Genomic DNA, 22,820 nt, shown 5'->3' on the forward strand with positions numbered 1-22,820 from the left:
CATGAATCTACGATAAAATATGGTTGGCTGTTACATTTCACCCCCTATGATTGTGACATAAGAGATTCTACTTCAGTTCCATTACATACGAATTATTTCAGGGCCAAACGGTTGAAAACAGCATTTCAAAAACATAAATATGATAAAAGTCATACTGACTTATGTGTAGGACCGTAAAACACGTTCTGATCTCTACGAGCAAATTCAATTAGCTCAATTATGATTCAGCGGTGACGTCATAAATGTATGACATAAAGTATGACGTCATACTGATGTGACGTCATATAAAAGTTAAGCTCGTCACTCGTAACACAGGGTCAACTCGCCTAATTTGATGATTCTGTTCATAATTAGTTTGCGAGCTGTTAGATTACTAATTTATAAATACTTCTCAAAATTCTGATAAAAAAGAAACAAATATCTATACGTTCCATTGGCTATGCAACACTTTCTAACCATAGGGGGTAAATTGTAACAGCATATGACCCGGATGACGTATTACGCTGAAAATGTAGTACTGTAAAATCCGAATTATTTGCGTTGTTAGAATCGAAATAATAAATCTGTTCCAATAATTTTATCAATTAATAAAACATGGGCAGTCGTTTGGATGCGAATAATTAAATCACTCGTGCTACGCACTCGTGATTTAATTACTACGCATCCAAACTCCTGCCCATATTTTATTAACTGATAAAATATAGGAACAGATTTATTATTTCTTAATTAAAAACCGCAACAACATCGTACTGCTTTATTTTAAAACCACATTTCTATTTACGTTCACGAGGTCACGTAACCCATTCTGCCGCACTAACAGAAATCTGTTTGCCAAAAATCGTTTTACTCCATGTATTTAAATTGCTGCCGCTATTTCATTATTTAAGATTTTTTAATTGTTTTTTGTACTTTCTGGTCAAAAGTCTGAATTTTATTACCATAGTATGTATCGTTTATTTACTTTAAGAAAGAAATAAATAATCAAGATCGCGCTGTTTGAAATTTTACTAATCATTATATGAAATTTTGATCGTTTTTAAAGAATTTTTCCTACATTTCTGTCGATATCTTATTAAAATTGTTATAGAATTCAAACTGTATTAGTTCTCAAGTGGTGTTGAAAACTTGAAGCGATTATATTAAAAAATGAATGCACTACGCACGTTTTTTGTGTACGTGTCAATAAACAAAAGTAACGGCGACGTAAATTAGATATTACGATAGGGCGCACGTGCTCGTGGAATGGAAAATTACCAGCTTACAGTTCACGGGTAAATTCCAGTCAATCCAGGTAATTTTGCCTGATGTAATTTCTGAATTTGGAAAAGTTACGACGTAAAAACCACTCGCCCGATCGGTCGAGTAGTCCATTCGTACTATCCTGACTTAAACTCGCCAATGCTTATAACTGTATCTGTGTTTCCTTTTTATCTATTCTCATTTAATTGTCATTCCAATGACATTTCCTAAATAGATAATTTTCCTAAAAAAACAAGAGCTGTCTCCATAGGATGACACATGCCCCCGATGGCACTTTGAATGAGTAGTTATGGCCGATGTTAGAGTTTAGGACCTTTGACCTACGGAGCTGGGTCTTGCGCGCGACATGTCGTCTTACTGTGTCACACATTTATGCTTAGTTATTTTAAAATCCATGCATGAATGACAAAGATATGGACCGGACACGCCCATCAATGCACTATCATGAAAAAAGACCTTTAACATCTAAGTGTGACCTTGACCTTTGAGCTACGGACCTGGGTCTTGCGCATGACACATCGTCTTACTTTGGTACACATTCATGCCAAGTTATTTGAAAATCCTTCCATCGATGACAAAGATATGGACCGGACACGCCCATCAATGCACTATCCCTTAATGTCTATGTGTGACCTTGACCTTTGAGATACGGACCTGGGTCTTGCGCGCAACACGTCGTCTTACTGTGGTACACATTCATGCCAAGTTATTTGAAAATCCATCCATCGATGACAAAGATATGGACCGGACACGCCCATCAATGCACTATCCCTTAATGTCTAACTGTGACCTTGACCTTTGAGGTACGGACCTGGGTCTTGCGCGCGACACATCGTCTTACTGTGGTACACATTCATGCCAAGTTATTTGAAAATCCATCCATCGATGACAAAGATATGGACCGGACACGCCCATGAATGCAATAACCTTCAATGTCTAAGTGTGACCTTGACCTTTGAGGTACGGACCTGGGTCTTGCGCGCGACACGTCGTCTTACTGTGGTACACATTCATGCCAAGTTATTTGAAAATCCATCCATTGATGACAAAGATATGGACCAAACACAAAAAATGCGGACAGACCGACAGACAGACGGTTCAAAAACTATATGCCTCCCTTCGGGGGCATAAAAATGGTTCCATTGCGCACTTTAGGCGTACCGCACTATTCCGTACGTTTCGTGTACGTATACCGGCATTTTTCCCTGAGCGTAAGAAAACGTCGATCAAATTAATAAATATCGAGTCCGTGATAAAAATATACTCGCATAGAAAATCTCAAGAAACATTTTATATGTTTTAGTATGCAAAATACCCCCACCAACAGAATTAAAATACCAATTACACCCCCAACCAAGGAAATTTAAATACCAAAAATACCCCCCACCTAGAGAAAAAAAAACAGGTACTCGTTCCGACCCCCCCAGGCCTTTTTTCCTGGAACAGCCCTAGGTATGAAGGTATTAAATGCATCCGCTGCTATTTTCTATACAAAATTAATAAAAAATTATTTTGCCTAAAAATAATTACATTTATTTTTTCCCGAAATTAATAGCTATCTCGTTGCTAAGTGTGTTAGCTATAAACTATCGTCGTTGTCAAGTAATCCAGTTTTCTAGTTCCTTGTCTAAACATAACAGATGAATGATAAACGCCTATTCGTCAGGGAACCACTCGAGCGTTATATTAAATCGAGAGCACGTGCAATCTTCTCAGTTGAACTAAAGGTGTATTGGCTAGCGCTTCAGATCGATGTTAAATTGCCCACCCGCCACACCCCAATAATAATAATAATAATAAAGATTGTTGTAAACTACAATTCATTATATTTTGTATCTTTAATTCTGTTTTGACAATCTGACTGTTTTGTGAAGTACTTCTGTTGCAGATAATATGCTGCTATTGGGTGCCAACTCCGGAAGTGATCAGACTCCAGGTACTTTCCACAGACATTAATTGAACGGATTCCTGGGCTACAAACAATTTGTGAAACAGACAGATCTAAAGGATATTATCATTCTTCCGGACTGTTACTTTATGAGAAATCAAAAGGACAATTTAGAATTTATACATGTATAATTTTTGTTACTAAAATTCCAGTTAATTATTTCCATATTTATATACAATTATTTTTTTTATGTCACTCCTAATTTTAAGGGCCTGGAAAAATTCTGTCGACCGTGGGGGCGATCGGGCGTGCTTTGGGACGTTTTGATGGTACGGATGTTACGGTGTATATTAAAGGTATTGCTCTAGCGCCTTGGCAATATCTGACTAGCCTTGCTTAAATGTATCATAGCCTTGCTGATGTCATAGCCTTGCTCATCATATAGTATTTGCCTCGCTTAGAATTACAGTACGTTGCCTTGCTCCATTGGTCCGCTAAATGTTCCTCATTACTTTGCAGGTAACGTCGAGTATGGGGAATATTTAATTTACTGTGGTGTACTGTAGCCTTGCTCATTATAGTATTTGCCTTGCTTAGAAGTACAGTACGTTGCCTTGCTCCATTGGTCCGCTAAATATTGTGGTGTACTGTAGCCTTGCTCGTTGCTTGGAATTACAGTACGTTGCCTTGCTCCGTTGGTCCGCTAAATATTGTTGTGTACTGTAGCCTTGCTCGTTGCTTAGAACCACAGTACTTTGCCTTGCTCCGTTGGTCCGCTAAATATTCCTCATTGCTTTGCAGGTAACGTCGAGTTTTGGGGGATGTTTAATTTACTGTGGTGTACTGTGGTATCCCTTGCGTCCGTGTGGCGCTGCTTGTTGCTCTACAGGTAACGTGGAGCAATGACGTGGTGCTTTACGAGTACGTCTGGTTTCCTCCCGGTCGACTGGTTTTTCAAATAGCTTTCATTGGAGTGGCCATACTCTGCCAACATATTGATAATAACTTTTATATTGAAAGGAATATTTCATAGATTAAATTAGCACTGTTTACAGTATCTTACGCGCCGGTAATTGAAATATGTGACTGTATTCATATCTGAAATGTACAAATAAACATGTAAAAATGTGAATGTTACTTGACTTCTGGTTATAATTTCGGGTAATAAAATAACAACTTATAACATATTTTTATCAAGATTTCTAGCCTTTCACTTCCTGCGAGACTACCCTTGTCTTGAAGGTCTGTCTTTAGGCAATCAAAATATACCAAAAAAATATGGGGTTGACCATAATGCAGTGAAACCATGGTCACGTGACTGAGACACGTGATGAAAACGTTAATATTGCGTAGGTAGACATCAGGAAATACCTACTTTCACTTTCATTTTACAAGGCAGCTTCCAATCATCTTCTGAAGCATATAACGTAGCTTAAAATCATCTGCGGACATTCCTTTTTACAATCAAGCACAAATAAAGCTTATATCTGGCATGAAAATGGCCTTTACTAAGCGGGAAAATTGAACTATATATTGATATGGACTACATTCGAGTGGACCACGGAGGCATATCCGGCCAATTGCCCCCTTCATGCCTATAAGAAATACCAAGGTTTTCAAAATCGTTCTGTTGCAGTCAATTATTGTACGTAAGTCAATTGTCAACAATTTTGCCAACTTTCAGTTTGAAAGAATGGCTACTGTTGGAATTATGCCCCATTCAGACAGACAGTCCACACCTGCAGAAAACGTGTCAGGGGCATAGATAATGCCAATTTTTCATTAAATATAGTATCATACGGCCTTAGTTATCTTATTTCTATTATTTGTTTGCAAGAAACAGCTAGAAGTACACGAAAAATAATCGATTTCTGTCATTCTTACCTAAAATGGTGACGCTGATGCAAAACTGAGATGTGGGGAATCACCTTAAAAATCAGAATTTTGCCTTCTTTCCGAAAAAATCTCAACTTTGCCCAAAATATGCAAATAATATGCCATGTCTGTCTTAAAATGGTGCTTATTGCTCAATTCTGATCAGAAAATACCAGTTTTACATCGGTTGAAGCAATTTTCACGAAGTGCGAATTTTTCATTTTAGGTATGAAGGTATTAAATGCATCCGCTGCTATTTTCTATACAAAATTAACAACTTATAACATATTTTTATCAAGATTTCTAGCCTTTCACTTCCTGCGAGACTACCCTTGTCTTGAAGGTCTGTCTTTAGGCAATCAAAATATACCAAAAAAATATGGGGTTGACCATAATGCAGTGAAACCATGGTCACGTGACTGAGACACGTGATGAAAACGTTAATATTGCGTAGGTAGACATCAGGAAATACCTACTTTCACTTTCATTTTACAAGGCAGCTTCCAATTATCTTCTGAAGCATATAACGTAGCTTAAAATCATCTGCGGACATTCCTTTTTACAATCAAGCACAAATAAAGCTTATATCTGGCATGAAAATGGCCTTTACTAAGCGGGAAAATTGCACTATATATTGATATGGACTACATTCGAGTGGACCACGGAGGCATATCCGGCCAATTGCCCCCTTCATGCCTAGAAGAAACATTCTAAGATTTTTCACAAAACTCAACGGATATTCATTTGTTTGCTGGGTATGTAAGTCATATAGCAACTTCTAACAGACATTAAATAATGGCATATATAAATGCACTACATATATAAATGCACTATATGGGCAGACTGTTATCGTCAAATACATTACTTCACAATTAGAAAGCTAGATATAAGATACATTTGGGAGAATTTAAGAGCTGAAATATCTTGAACATAAGATACCATATCTGCGAGATATTCTGTAGAGACATCAAACACAAGTGGAAACATGACATCTACTAGTTTTGTACTACCATCAGCATCCGGACACCATCTAGAAAACATTGAAATGAATAATAAGTTTTTTATTATTCAATATACATGACTTGACAAACATCTATGACACATCTACTGCTACCAGTTCAAGTTACCAGATTTATTACAATGCATGAATTATATATGAAAAAGAATGAACAAAGACTGCTGTAAGATGTTAAATCATCAATGTTAAAACTGGCCTCACTTTCTTTAATAGTAAAATTTGTCTGGAATGTTCTTTTGTTGCCAGAATAAGCAGTTCACACACACAAAATGCATCTTTCAAGCATATAAAAACAATGAAAAGAAACTGTTTATAGACTCATCTATTTTTTGCTTTAATAAGTAGAGCATCTCAACAAAACAGGGGAGTACATGCAAACGTCTGTTGAAGATCCATCAAGTATTTGATGAGACCAAGTTGTTGAAAAGTTGGTCCTACTTTAGCTCTAGAGGCCCCGCCAAAGGTTCAAGCAAAACTCTGAGAGACCATTCAACGATGCTACAGACAAATGTTAATAAAGAGCCATTGAGTGGTTCGTAAGGAGTTCTTTCAAGGCATTTCTGTTGTGTGAGCTTGTGACCCTCAAAAGGGACCAAGCGGAACCATTCAAACAAACTTTAAAGAGGTCCATACTAAGATGCTACAGACAAAGTTTAGTGAAGATACATTAACTGTTTAGGAGATTGTTCACATGCTTTTCTGTTTTAAGCTTTGGTGGCACCTAAAGACGCAAAGCAGTACTATCTTTTTAAAATTAAGAAAGAGCTAATCAAGAATGCTACAAACAAAGTTTAGTGAAGATCCAGAGCTCCAGATAAGCTGCATATTTGCGTATTTACGCAATTAAAATTGCAGAAAACCCAAATGAATTCATACAGTGTGCGTACTGAAACGCAATTAAAATTCCTAATACCCAATTCGTAAAAAATAGCTTGCGTATCGCATTTTCCTTATAACTAGAACGGGTACGAGACTTTAACGCTAGATTTGACTGACTGGTTATACGTTACTGCAGAACAGGTTGCAATTTATCGGAAAAATAACAGGACCATTCAGTCGGCTGATCGGTGTTATTTGGATGCTTTGTAAACAATTTTACGCCGATAAAATGTAAAGAGGTTGCAGGAAAAAACATTGTTGCAGCACAAACAAACAAATTAGAGGGATATTTTGCTGTTCAACAATGACAGTTATCTGTTTGTGACGATGTAGTGTCTCCAATACTGGATGACATCTTTTGGGAGAATGCATATTGCGGTGACCACATCGTTCGGGATATTGTGGATGAACTGATCTCAGACTGCATTAAAAGTGAAAAAGAAAACAACAGTATGAAACATTCATTACAATTTTAAATACATTTTTGTATCAAACATTGAAGGGTGCCATTAAAATACTTAGTCAGTCCTGTTTAATGATATATACCATGTATACTGTAAGCAAAAAAATACTCAATTGTTAGTGCGAGATTGGTAAAATACCCAATTGGTTTTAGCAAATACCCAATTACTTCTGAAAAGGCTGGGTAATGATATTATTTTTACCCAATTCAAATTTCCAATACCCAATTCAGACAAAAAGTGATGGGTAAATACCCAATTGCACCAAAAGCTTATCTGGAGCTCTGGAAGATCCTTCCATTGGTTCATAAGAAGAAATTGTTTAAAGGTTTTTATATGTTAACTCTGGTAGACCATAAAAAGAAGTAAATGGAATCTTTGAAAAATTCCGAGAGAAGACCTTGCGAGGATGCTACAGATCAAGTCAGGATGAAACTGACCAAGTTTGGTGTAATTCTGGCATGTACTTCCAAAGGAGAAGATGTTTAAGAAAAAATAATGCAGGACATCAGATGAAAAAGACTAAAGACCATCCACTTACACTGACCCTTAACATGTTGAGCACAACTGATTCTGCCTTTGCGACCAGTGCAGATCATGATCAGCCTGCACATCTGTGCAGTTTGATCATAATTGCACTGTTCGCCATTCAGTCAGTATCTTTTTGATAAACACCCCTTTTAACAGTTAATAGTACTGTCCAAATTGAAAGATAGCAGGGTAAGGGCTAATCGCTCAATCTGTACAAAGTTCAGGTAAGCTAAAACTGGCTGTTGCCTATCACATATCTGTATATTCAATCCATAACAGGAATGACAAAAATATAACTCTGTCCTTCAATAAACTGGACAAATGGTTAATGCTCTTACGTGAAGAGGTCTGTTGCCAGTCTACACAGTGCATGTAGTACATGTCTCATTGAAGCATTCACTGAAAACTTGCTCTCTGAAATATAGGAAGTACCACTTTGAACACCAATAACAGATTAATTACAAAAAATGTAGATTTTAATTTTAATAAGTTCCTTAACAGTTGGTGTCATTTCCAAGTGAAAGTAAAAAAGAAAAAAACTTATACAGGGCTAAACAACGATTATATGATCATGTACTTAGATACCAAATTACCAAGAAACTAAGCCCAACTGGCTAATCAAACTTGTAACCCCTTGGCTCATATTTCATCAACACCTGTAAGTCTAAAAAGGTTTAAAACAGCAAATTCTTCAAAACTATCTTTTTCATTGGAATTCTGCTCCAGAAAAGTCTTTAATTTTTGGTACTACAGTAACATGAATGTTTAAATACATGTACAGAATTTGGGCTCTAGGTCCAGGGATATAAAACTTGAGCTTGGAGACCCATCTTAAATATGCCTTGGCTTTCGACCCTATCCTAAGCGCATTTCTGAATTTCTTACATTGTATACAAATCGTATACGATGTATTTCGCTAATAAAATATGTTTAAACCAAATGAAGTTTTGTCACTAGCCAAATTCAAGGTTGAGCTCAAAATCCATGATGCTTTATTACCTCTGATAATGGCACAGCAGTCTAAGGCATAATATGCTAGACAGGGGGAGGGGGAGGGGGGGTCATAAACAAATAACAGGAAATATTACCTGAAAGTTTTGCAACATGAGCTTTCTGTAGAGCATCTGTATAACTCTCTCCAGGTAATATGTCATTAGCGAAGGCATTTCTCTGTAAATATACATGTATTTTGTGATCAAGGTTTCATATAATATCATTTATACAGTTCTGCATTTTGCATTTGCTCTCAGACATTTTTTTGAACAAATCAGACAAAGTAGTTAATGGATTCTCTACAAAGATTAAATAATCATTTCAAATTTTGTTCTTTCAAGAATATTATGGAATTTGTATATGACTACTTATTTAGGCTTTCTGTAACATTTGCTCTTTTGAAGGTGCCAATAGGCAAACTCTACATGCTACATCATTAAGATTGTAAAAACATGTGTCAAAGGCTTTGAAGCTTTATAAAGCGATATAAAAAAATAAGAGTGCAAAGTATCACAATATATGCCAGTCACAGCAAATTACTTTTGACTTTTAAACTTCTCTATTTATTGACTAGTTGTCAATTTTCTCAATTTCAACAAATTAAAGCATCATAACTCCAGAGCAATGAAAACTATCTGCCTGATTATCGGACTTGGCCAAGATAATATAGCCATAAACATTCTAAGTTTAATGAACCCTGGATAGAAACTGCTTGATTTATTATTGAACACTGTCAATTTTTACAAGTTTAAGTAATTCAAGGGCCATAACTCAGAACTAACTAAGAGTATCTGGATACTTGTCTAAGATATTATGCCCACAAACACTGTGGCCAAGTCTGGTTAACACTGGATAAGGACTACTGAAGCCTGAAAACAGACACAGTCAATTTTCACATTTTTTAGTAATTAAAGGGGTTAAAATATGATTCAGACAGACCAACAAATCCTTTCATTAACAAAATTTGAGCAGGTAGCAAACAGCAAAAAAGAAATTTTAGGCAGCAGTTATATTCTAAATTGGCTTACAGTGATACCAACTTGTCAGAGAGAACTTACCCAGCTTCCAATGCTAGGGTACTCAGTGTTGGCACTGTTATTCCAGGCCTCTATTACAGTTTTGATTGGGTTTGGCAGGGCTGCCTTCAGTCCTGCGCCCAAGACCGACACCTTGCTGGCCCGACTAGATGATATACTCATCACCAAGGAGATGGCTTCTAGTTGCCGTGGTGACATGGCATCCTCCTCCAGTGTGCTAAGCTGACTCAAAATACTTGACCTGAAATGATAACATTTTACTCATGAAATGACAGTAATGAGTTAGATTCATTTTAACAAGCATGCTGCATTGTTGTTTATGCAGGTTAAGATCTATATCAAATGTACTGTCCACCACTTTCAGGGATGCCACTTTGTTGAAAAAGAACCGACAAACCGTTTGCGGTGCAACCCCCATACTGTATTTTGTTGTTAATTAAAACTATTGTTACTACCCATATTTTCTAAGTTAAAAAGGCCATCAATTTGCAAAAGATTGATAGAGTTTTTTCTTGAATGTACAGATCACTTATAATGTTAAAAACTGTTGCAAGTTTTTAAGCAATTGCTTTAATATTTTATGAGAAAAGTTGACCTTAAAACATAATACTCACCAGAAAATGTTTTATAAGTCCAAAAGGCAATAAATTATAATGCAAAAAGCAGGATGAGTTATTCTCTGATGCTTTAAAGACAGAGTTAGCTTATGATGGTGAAAAGTTTGCAAGTTTCAAAGCAATAGCTTTGATCTTTAAAGAAAAAGTTGACCTAAACATAAAACTTAAACCAAGAAAATTGATATTTTCTAATCAACAAGGGCCATAATTCTTGCATATGACAAAGCGGAGGAGTTATGTTTCTTGCTTTAACACAGGGTCAAATATGTGAACAAGTGTTCAAGTTTTAAAGCAATAGCTTTGATAGTTTAGGAAATAAAAGCTGACCTAAACATAAAACTTAACCTAGAAAACGATTTTCTAAGTCCAAAAGGGGCATAAATCTTGCAAAAGCAAGAGAGAGTATATGTTCTTGATGTACACGGTACAGTTATGATGGTATGAAAAGATTCAAGTTTCAAAGCAATAGCTTGATAGTTTAGGAGAAAGCTACTCTAACAACAGATAACTTCACCAAGAAAATCTGAATTTCTAAGTCCAAAAGGGGCCAAATCTTGCAAAAAGCAAGATGGAGTTATGTTCTTGCTATACAGGGTCAGCTTATGATGGTGAAAAGTATTCCAAGTTTCAAAGCAATAGCTTTGATAGTTAGGGAGAAAAGCTGACCTAAACATAAAACTTAACCAGGCAACGCCGACGCAGACGCCGACGCCGACGCCGACAACCGCTCAAGTGATGACAATAACTCATCATTTTTTTTCAAAAAATCAGATGAGCTAAAAATGATATTCCCTGACAAAACCATGTTTTTCACTGACCAAAACCACCATAAGGCTGTCAAGTCTTCAAAACTGGTTGGTTATTTTAAACCCGTTCTGATTACAATCCACTAATTTTTGCAAGAGTTAAATAACCAACCAAATTTGAAGACTTGATAGCTGTACTTTTATAACCTAAAAGAAATAATTTGATAAATTTTACAAATTTCCAGAATGAAGATAATGATTGTTTGACATTTTTATACTCCAATTTTATCAGAATGTTACCTCACAAAGACACTGTACGACTCCACCAGGAGAAGTGTGTCTGGTATGAGATCCTTCGCAATATCCATAGTCTTATGAGGATCTGTATCAGACTGAAAAACAAAAACACGAAATTTAATGCCGATGAAATATCATTACCTACTAGAATTTCATTTAAAATTTGACATTTACTAAGTTAGTTTAAAGCCTAGACTGTATAACTGCAGCCCTATTTCGGAAAGTACTCCATCTTAAGTTTTGTCTCCCTTTAAACAGAACTACATACACCCACCAGTCACTTGAGTAAGCATAGTACAAAGTTGACTTGCAGTTTCAAAATAACTAACATGATTTATTTCTTGGGACATATGTGACAATAGCTGGTGTGATGGGTCTTATTAGCCTTTTAAACCCTCACAGGTAAAATCAATGTCCCTCAAGTTTGGAGACATTTTTTCTATAAATATCTATTCTAGACAGTAACAAAAATATTTTCTGTGTCCCAAAACTTAGGTTAAACATGGTATAACTTCTGCTAACAGACATCTCTTGACCCTTACCATGCTGGACACAATCAATTCTGCCTTTGCGGCTAGTGTAGATCAAGATCTGCACTGCTCGCTATTCAGTCAGTATCTTCTTGGCAAGTACACCTTTTAACAGTTAATGAAACTGTTCAAATTGAAAGATGGACAAGTTCAGTATAGAATTTAGCAGGGTAAGGGTTAAGAGCAAACATTTCTCTACACAACAGATCATATCTCTCCCATTAGATAAATATTGAAGTAAATAACCTCTTCAGAGCAACAACATCTGTACAACAAACATATTCTGTCTTTCCAAAGGAGTTCATTATTGTAGATGGATATGTAATGTACTGTTGTTTTACTTACCCTTGCCTTACTAAATGTTTAATAGAGAAAACAACCGTATCTAGCAACAGTATACACTTACCATTGCCTTACTAAATGTTTAATAGAGAAAACAACCGTATCTAGCAACAGTATACACTTACCATTGCCTTACTAAATGTTTAATAGAGAAAACAACCGTATCTAGCAACAGTTTACACTTACCATTGCCCTACTGAAAGTTTCATCCAGAGACACCTGTAACTTGGCAACAACCATATCTAGCAACATTACAGACAGCAGACCTGGAAGTCTGTTTGATGGTAGGATTTCTCCCTGTGATGTCTTGGGTAGATTAGTACTCTTCTAGAAATAAAAGTAACAGTTCAAATATCAATTCTCTAAAAACAGTATACAAAAACTGAACAATTATTTCATTTTCTTTTCAACTTTTATCAAATAATTGACCATACTTCTTCATCCCAGTCTTAAAGCAAACTGAATTTAATTTACTAACTTTTTAATGTATAATTGTTTACACGTGCAAAAATGTATTACAACATCTAATGGTATATATTTCTTAATTTTCACCCTGTCTCATAAATTATACAATTGTTAGTCTGTAATCACATTAAAAACAAAATAGAAATATTTCAGTATTTGAAGAAAATTTGCTAAGGCTTCTAGAAGGCAAACTACAAGTAAAACAGCACTGTAATTTTTTTGTGATGTCTGTGTTACCGAAATATTTAACAACTGACGTACAAAACCAAATATTCACTGGGGTAAAATGTCAAAACTGAACTTTTTGTTTCAGTGAACTCCTGTGTCTAAACAAACTACAGATCAAAGTGGAAGTACAACATAAAATATTACCATATCTTGTATTAAGTTCATTCCAAGCCTGATATCATAGTTCACACTGTTTGCGGTTTTGTTAGCTCCAGTCAGTAGCGCCTCACTTTGTTGTGTTGTAAGGCCCTGTTTTACCAAGCTATCCTGCAAACATAACATCTATTTGTTATTTTTTTTTAATAGGTATATACATCAGTTCAGTATATGAAGATGTAAAACTGAGATAGGAGAACAGTCAAAAAATGTAACCCTACCATTGGTCAATTTCAATCATGTGTTCAGAAACAACCAATCAGATTCTTGATAGATTAGACTGGTCTGCAATCTCAATTTTATGGTGACATTCATATACAATGCAAGTCATCAAGAAACTTACAAAAACACTGATATATGGAAAAATATTATAATAAAATACAGAATCATCACAAAATTTATATTTATACCAACATTTCACTACACAATACCTTTATCCAGCCAAGGTAAACCTTGTGTCCAAGACGTGGAGCCCATCTTAACGTATGTAGCAGATAAGAGTCTGACATCTGTATAGTGTCACTTTCAAGGATCCTCAGAAACTCCAAAGATGGTGGCAGACATGACAACAGACGCCACATTGTGTTGAAATGATACTGTATCATACACGATTCCTGAAAAACAGAGATTAAAGCTTTTGTTGTTTAACCTTCAGCCTGCTAAAGTCCTAAAATGAACTGGTCTATCCTTCAATTTGGGCAGTACCATTTACTATTTGAAGGGGTGTTCATTGAAAATTTACTGACTGCATAGCAAACAGAGCAGGCCATGATCAGCCTGCATGGAAGTGTAGGCTGATCTTGGTCTACACTGGCTGCAAAGGCAGAATCACTTGGCGCCAGCAGGCTACGGGTTAAAACACAAGAAGTGTTTCTTTTCTTAAATTAATTTGCGGACCATTTTATAAAAATAGCTAGTTAATCTTTACCAAATTTCTTCTGGACTGATTTAAGTGTACAAAATATTTTCAAACTGTACCCCGTTTGCAGAACCAGATTCAGACTGTTATGAGTTTACACACAAAAAAAATCCTGAACATCTACCTACCAGTATGGACAGTTTATCCTTGACTTTGTCAGCCCTTGTCCCAGCCAGAAGTAGGGACACACAAGCATTGTATAACTGACAATAGTCCAGATGTTCTGACGTTGACAGTAGGAAACTACAGGCTAATCCATCCACTCTAGGTGTCTGCTGGTTGTTCACAGTGACCGGACCAACCTCATAGAATCTAGGCTTCATCGCTCCAACTGTACAAGAAAAAGTTATTTTTAGTAAATATAATTTTTTATTTCACGAAAAAAAAAAAAAAGAGTTCCAATTCTGCCAAGGTGGTTGTGTCACAATTTAATCCTTTTGATAGAACTTGTGTAACAAGATATGTGAGATCAGTCTCAAAATATAAGGTTCCCATTGCTCAACTTCCACACTATACTCAGTATAAACCAATCAGATTCTCCAGTTTTGTATAAATTAGAATAAACTTAAAGACCTTTACTGGTTAGGAACCAGTATTTTATCTTCATGGTGGCTGTATAGAAGACTACCACCATAGTTGCCATTACAACATACAGTTTCATACAAATTTAAATGTTGCTTTAACCATTGTTCTTATGAAAGTTAAGACTCTTACTCTCTGTGGCCTCTTGTGGAGTTAGGTACTTCCTAAAGTTGTCTTCTACCTCTGGTATCTGGAACCACATGCTGTGTTTGGTCAGGTTTAAGTCCTGGTCTGCACCCTGGTTCAGTGTATGCACTGTGAACAAGTTCCACTGTACCTGATACAAGAGGAAAAGCATCAAAAAGTAGAATTTTTGCTTCATTTCATTTCAAACCTCAATCAAGGATGCATTTCTATTTCAAAGATGAATTTTCATTTTGCAATATTTATTTAATATAGCAACTCCAGTTTACCAAAAGTGAATCAGGACAAAATTCCTGTCCATAATAACTTAACCATTTTGATAAGCTCCAAACTTTAATTATGAGTATCTACTTTCTTTAGGAAGATTTTTACAGGAAATTTCTTACAATACCTGCTATTAATCCTGTCTGTTTAGAAAAAGTATGAGATATGTGTCCCTTTATGTAAAAACCAAGTATGAAGAGCATTCACCTTGCCTTAAATTCAAACTATTGACAAGCAAGCTTTGTAGTCTCACGGTCTCCCTAGAGTAATGCCATAGTTATACATATTCAGGGCTTGAGCTAGGGGGACGTCTTCAGCAAAATAGTTGCTTTGAAGCTCCCCGCTTTGCTCTAATTTAAGATCAAAGCAATATTCAAGTTGCTGAATTTTTTAAATCCACACTCTGTTTTTACCAGACAAAATTTCAGAGCTCTTCCAAAGTTCAGTTTTCCCTGAGTTTTATTACATGCTATGAAATTTTTTTATATCAATTGGGGATAAATTTTCATGGATGTCCCGGTTGCATCTATCCAACAAATTAAATCCTTACGAATAGTCAAATTTTCTTTTTATCTTTTCTTCTTAAATTCATAAAACCATGAAAATGAAAGCCCACAAATTAAATGATTTTACAGTATATTACATAAACAAACAAATGCTTTTTTCTTTCATCATATGAAATCAAAAGCAGTGAGATAATCTCTATAAGACATTTTCTTACTGGAAAGTTAGTTCAGTTTTACTGTAAATTATAATCTTTTTCCTCGACCTTGAAAAACTTTCAACTTCCCTGAATTTTCCCTGACACAAGCAAACACTTTACCAACCTAACCAGGTGGGCTACATTAGTCAACTAAGGATTGTTACCTGTTCAAGGAGCTCAGCAGGTGGATCATAAAAATTGTGCAGCAGATATTCAAATATCAGCATCAGACGACCCAGTGACATTGGAACAGTCTCCAGCAAAAGTCTGAAAAAAATATTTATAGTGCTTTTTGACAAGGAAATTTTAAAATTGTAATGAAAATTGTTTTCTTTACAATACAAACATCACTGCCATGTGGAGATTTCGTCTTCAAATCAAAAGTCTTTCAATATAGTAAAGCAGTGATTTTTTTCTCTTACACTTTATTGTGATAACTCTCCTCAGTCCATAGCTTCAACTATGACTATACTCTGATAACTCAGCTTCCATTCACAACTTCCAATCAGACTCTATTCTGTTAACTCATCTTCTATCTCTGACTTCCAAACTGACTCAGCTTCTGTCCACAATTTTGACTTTATCATTTGTCCAATAACTCACCTTTTGTCCATAGCTTCCACTCGTATTATATTCTGGGCCAGTTGTAGCAGCAGCTGTTTTTTCTGCATCAAGTGCAGGCTGTGGAACAGGAACAACAACAACTGCATGTGCTCCACATTCACATCTGTATACAAAAATAACATTGCTGAAATCACATTTGTTTAGTCTACCCAACAACCACCTTCCATACAAAATATGTATACAAGAAAAGTAGGACATTTGTTTAGCATCTACTAATTCTATTCTAGTACAGTTGTGTAGAAAGACTATAAATGCTACTGTAATCACTCTTGACTGTTTCTATTGGTTTCATTAAGAAAACATTTTCATGACAAAAAAGATGATTCAACAACTGAAATTTTTTCACTAATATATTGCTTTGTTTGGACAATGTCAGAAAATGTTAATTTGTTTTTTCAATCTGATATATATTACGCTTATAAGTATTGCTACTATTTTTACAAAACTGTAACTAATTCCTGTAAGAAGTGTAAAACCTTAAGAAACAATCTCACATGACAGAATAATGTTACCTTCTGTGGGGTCTGTTTTACTGTGGGAAGAGAGAATATTGTTGGTAAGCGTGTTCATAAATCGTGTCCATATCATAATGATAACTGTCTCGGTCTGACTGACAAGTTGTTTTGCCTCGCGTTCTCTCTGCTGTCTCAAAAGAAGAACTTCCGCTAAAACAGCGAGTGTTCGTGGGTACAGTGTCAGAGGCCAAATGTCTCCCTCATTCGTGTTCACACCAAGGTTAATCAGAAGAGAGTCCTACGGATGAGCAAAAGAGTTATGTTTCAATAATCTAAAATTATAAAGTACAGTAGAATTTGTTCTGTTTATGAATAATAATCAACGCAACACAAAATAAAGCAGCTTGTTTATTATAATGCTATCAAGGAACTACTACGATTACTACAAAAACCGGGAGAATATACATATGATGAGTATTTGTTTGTTTTGGGTTTAACGCCGTTTTTCAACAGTATTTCAGTTAATATGGTGAGTATAACAGTGCAGCGATGCGGAGATATCATATTACATGATATACGTCAGAGAGATATACATTTCATACTTTAAGCAACAAACACAACACAACTAGGATCTAATGAACGTGTCGGGACTGAAAAATTTGGTTGTTATAACTGAGGTTCAGAAATCAAAATGAGGGTTTTCATTAGAGTACTGCAATGTTAAAATAACCATTTCCAAATTCACCAGCATTGAATGTTTAACTTTTTTATCGCTGCGCAAACAAACAATCAGTTTATACAAGAATAAAGAGATATATTGTTTATTGTATAAATGTAATAAGTTACAGATATGCAACGTTCGCTCATGCACTGACAGCTTGAACAACAGGGCTGACCAAGCAGTTCATGTAGTCTATGCCATTCTCCTTATATTTTCAATGTTTAGATTGCTCAAAATCCTTGAAAACTTGAACAAATTACTCAACCCTTTACAACTACAGTGAATGGTGTCTCGCTGTAGTTATCTGAACACACAGACGTACAGTAAAACACCGCTCGCTCGAGGTCGGCAGGGGATGAGCAAAATGCTCAAGTTATCCGTGGTTTCGAGCGACCCAAACATTGACCAACATACGAAGAAAATTTGGGGTTTTTTTACCAGTTGTCATCGGGAGCATTTGCAGAGTAAACGGTGATTTGTAATAATACCATACATGTGACACTTAAAAAAAACGTATTAACGTTATCTATGATAGATGTTTCAATATGTAATTTGTAAATGGCACATGTGAAGAAACAACTAAGACTTTTTTATTTTTATTTATCAACAAATGCGTATCAGAATTATTGTCTCAGTTTTATAAAAAGGCTTTATTATTTCCTTCATTTGCATGCAAACAACTGCTGATTAAAATACTACGATCTCATAACTACCATCTCGATCCCGAAGAAAAAATGTTTTAAGTGATCAGTAATTGATCGAAATTTGATCAATAAAACTTTTCTTCAGCCTTTTATCAATAATTAATCTCTTTATAAGATGAAATATACCGACAAACAAACACCTAAGATAGTTGGGGAGTAGACCACGCAATTCTCCCGGTGTATGGAAATGTTTAACCGATACATTCTGACTGCCGAAGGTGTGAAAAATTTTGACACCTCTGCTCGAGCTTGCCAGAAGAAACGAAGAATAAATTAATACACTGGGACCAGGTGTCATGCTCGAGCGATCGAGTTATCGATGCTCGACCCAGCCATGGTAATTTCACATCGAAAATAGAAGGAAATCGGCCGGGACCACCTGAATTGCTCGAGCTAGCCCGGGTGCTCGAGTCATCGATGCTCGAGGGAGCGGTGTTTCACTGTATATGAAAATGTGGTAAATCACCTGTAGTGAGTCACTGATACAGCCTCTAGCCACTAGACTGTGGTTAAACCTTGACAAAGCTACCGATAACTCATCAAATGTCTTGTCTGAAAATACAGAAATATAGACATTATAAATTTTTAAAGTCAAAATTACTCCTTTATTTAACACCATCTCCCCTTACCAAAGTATTTATCCTAGTACTGCCTTCTCAAGGCAAGAGTTCCCCATCTCCAGTGTACCCACTCATTCCCCATCTCCAGTGTACCCACTCATTCCCCATTTTCTGAGTTCCCTAACACAGCAGTTTTATATATTAACAAGACCAAACCGGATGTTAGGCCGGTAATTATTTTAACAAACAAAAAATTTATTTACTACTATTACCCAGAAAGGATCTGATACAGATTACTGTCACATATTGAAACTATCAAGTACTTTATCTATGCTCTGTGAATCTTTTGCTGGGTTGTAAGTCACACTGACAATTTCTGTCTAAAGCCACTTTTCCAGTTTTTTTGTGTTGGGAGAAAACACCATGTGCCCCTTTGGGCATTATTACTGGTATGGCCAGAACCACCTACCTTCCATTTGGCAGCTGGATTGCATCCTCATGTGAAAGAATTCCACATCCCTTATGAGGTTTCAGACACAGTGATGACAAGGAAATAATTCAAAATCGGTGGCCTATACCAGTAAGCCGTGGAAAGGCATTCTGTGCTTTGACATTATAACCACCTTATTACCAGGTGCATAAACTTTATCTGTTAAACAGTTCTGAATCTGACTCTACCTGAACTGATCCTGGTAGATTCTTTATCCATATCTTTAATGACTACAGCGAGGCTGGCCATGTGGTCTTCAGTTAGGGAATCTCTGAGAAACTTCTGTAACACCTCGTCTCCCGTGCTGATAAAGTATGTGTTCAGGAACTGAAGCACGCCTGATGCTAAGCTTATATACTGTAAAAGAGAAAAGAATATCCCATTTGATCCTAAACTAGATGACAATAAAATGTAAAAAGAATCTCGCTGGCAGGAGCAGGACAAAATCTCTCTGAAAAAAAAAACACCTCCCTTTGACATTTCATGAAAAGAACAAAACCCCTCCTAATAATTTAACAAAATAAAAATTTCAGCCATGATAAGATTATTTTTATATTTCAGTATTCACAATTTTAAAATTATACAGTATTGTGTATTTTCCAAGAAACTATCATGAATGAATTATCATTGGTGGAATATTGTCCTACATGTAAATTTGGTCCAGTTAATAAAATTCAGGCAGTGTGAAGGTTTAAGTCTAGAAGAGAGTGTGTCCCATATAAAATACTCCTTAGGTTGTTACTGTGAGATCATTAGTATTTGTGGGTCTACTTCTGCTAGGTTCATGGTTATTGGTTAAGCCAATCAAAGAAATTTAATCTCAAACAAATAGCAAAATAATCATCTATTTTATCTGTAAAATTACAAATCCAGGAATCATAACTCATGAAATAGTAAATTTTGAACAATAAACAAGATACGCCAGTCGGATGAAAACTGTTCGACTTCACAGTTTTTCGAGTCATTCAAGGGCCAAAATCCAAGAGAGTCTAGGGTGATTTGGGTGGTAATTGAACTTGGCCCAGATATTATGTCTACAAACATTGTCAGCAAGTTTGGTGAAGACTGGATTAAAACTTTGACTTAAAGAGCAGACAAGGCTAAATTCACAGTTTTTCAAGTCATTCAAGGGCCATAATCCTAGAGTGCCTGGGGCGATTTGTAAAGTTATCGAACTTGGCCGAGATATTATGGCCCACAAACGATGTCAGCAAGTTTGTTGAAGATCGGATGAGAACTATTTGACTTCAAGAGCGGACATGCTTTGGACGCCGACCACCTGCCCTCCTATCCACCGCAGGTGTTCACATAATTTACCCCACACTTTCAGAGACGGGCATATAAAAACACAGCAAAAACTTAATACTAGCAAAATTAAGTAATTTTACAGTATTTAAAGTTAACCAAGTTAACCAGGATGTATAAGTCTTACCTGTCTACTTCCTCTATCTAGCTTTTGTCTTTATTTATCAAGGTTTTATCTTTCAAATTTCTTTCTTAAGGCTCAAACATATAATCAGAGATTTAACAAAAATGAAATCAAATGCTGATTTTGGACCATCTGACAAACAAAAACTTAGTAACTCGAGTTTTAACTTACAATGAGTTAAGCTGATTAGATTCTTACTTAATTACATATAGCTAGCAGTATCAAAACTACAAACACTTGAAATCATTCTTAAACCTTTACCATGCTAAATTTCTACAAGGCAGTCTGAAAGACAGCTAAATCCCCCGCCACTGTTATGGATAGTGAAAGGGTAAAACCTTTGATTTTAGCTGTGACCTTGACCTTGAACTGACATGGCTGACTCATGAATTCTGCACAACGTCTTGATGAGGTGATCATTTGACCAAAGTGTCATGAAAATCCTTCAAGGGGTTTAGGAGATACAGAGCTGAAACCTTTGACCTTCAGTTGTGACCTTGACCTTGAGTTGACATGGCTGACTCATGAGTTCTTGATGAGGTGATCATCTGACCCAAGTTTGATGAAAATCCTTCAAGGGGTTAAGGAGATACAGAGTGGACACCAAATGGAAGGCTCAAACCTTCGACCCTTAGTTGTGACCTTGACCTTGAGCTGGCATGGTTGACTCATAATTTCTGCACATCATTCTGATGAGGTAATCATTTGACCCAAGTTTTATAAAATTCCTTCAAGGGGTTTAGGAGATATAGAGTGGACACGAAATGGAAGGCTCAAACCTTTGACCTTCAGTTGTGACCTTGACCTTGAGCCGACATGGCTGACTTATAAGTTCTGCACATCGCCTTGATGAGGTGATCGTTTGACCCAAGTTTGATGAAAATCCTTCAAGGGGTTTAGGAGATATAGAGCGGACACAACATGTAAGGTTCAAACCTTTGACCTTGAGTTGTGACCTTGACCTTGAGCCGGCATGACTGACTCATGGGTTCTGCACATCGTCTTGATGAGGTGATCATTTGACCCAAGTTTTATAAAATTTCTTCAAGGGGTTTAAGAGATATAGAGTGGACACAAAATGGAAGGCTCAAACCTTTGACCTTGAGTTGTGCCCTTGACCTTGAGCCGGCATGGCTGACTCATGGGTTCTGCACATCGTCCTGATGAGGTGATCATTTGACCCAAGTTTTTTTAAAATTCCTTCAAGGGGTTTAGAAGATATAGAGTGGACACAAAATGGCAGGCTCAAACCTTTGACCTTGAGTTGTGACCTTGACCTTGAACCGACAAGGCTGACTCATGGGTTCTGCACATCATCTAGATGAGGTGATCATTTAACCCAAGTTTCATGAAAATCCTTCAAGGGGTTTAGGAGATATGGACCGGACACGATTTTGTTACGGACGGAAGGACGGACGGAAAGACGGACGGAAGGACGGACGCAGACCATTCCTATAATCCCTCCGCCATGGCGGGGGATTAAACAAGAGCACCGCCTTGCGGGTGCTGACGCTCATCTGATTTTTTTTGTATAATAGAAATATTGTCCTACCCATGATTTTCTAAGTCTAAAAAGGGCCATCACTCTTGCAAAAAGCAGGATAGAGTTATGTTTCTTGATGTACAGTGTCCACTTATGATGGTGAAAAACTGTTGCAAGTTTTAAAGCAATAGCTTTGATAGTTTATGAGAAAAGTTGACTTAAACATAATATTCAACCAAGAAAATGATTTTTCTAAGTCCAAAAGGGGCAATAATTATAGCAAAAAGCAGGATGGAGTTATGTTGCTTGCTGTACAGGGTCACCTTATGATGGTGAACAAGAGTTGCAAGTTTTAAAGCAATAGCTTTGATAGTTTAAGAGAAAAAGTTGACCTAAACATAAAACTTAACCAAGAAATC

General features: G+C 36.3%; 1 protein-coding gene across 1 annotated transcript in view; it reads right to left on the bottom strand.

Annotated features, from left to right (window-relative positions):
* LOC123563663 (E3 ubiquitin-protein ligase UBR4-like) overlaps positions 1-22,820 on the bottom strand; it is a 148,208-nt gene that overhangs the window by 90,232 nt on the left and 35,156 nt on the right. Inside the window, 15 exon segments of the mRNA XM_053524052.1 lie at positions 5,963-6,053; positions 8,251-8,326; positions 9,001-9,082; positions 9,964-10,183; positions 11,606-11,697; positions 12,661-12,801; positions 13,312-13,434; positions 13,755-13,937; positions 14,371-14,573; positions 14,957-15,101; positions 16,100-16,202; positions 16,539-16,662; positions 17,072-17,312; positions 18,906-18,991; positions 19,678-19,846. Coding sequence (XP_053380027.1) covers positions 5,963-6,053; positions 8,251-8,326; positions 9,001-9,082; positions 9,964-10,183; positions 11,606-11,697; positions 12,661-12,801; positions 13,312-13,434; positions 13,755-13,937; positions 14,371-14,573; positions 14,957-15,101; positions 16,100-16,202; positions 16,539-16,662; positions 17,072-17,312; positions 18,906-18,991; positions 19,678-19,846 — 2,079 coding nt within the window.

This window comes from Mercenaria mercenaria, chromosome 15 (genome assembly GCF_021730395.1).
Source record: "Mercenaria mercenaria strain notata chromosome 15, MADL_Memer_1, whole genome shotgun sequence".
In the NCBI taxonomy this organism is placed as follows: Eukaryota; Metazoa; Mollusca; class Bivalvia; order Venerida; family Veneridae; genus Mercenaria; species Mercenaria mercenaria.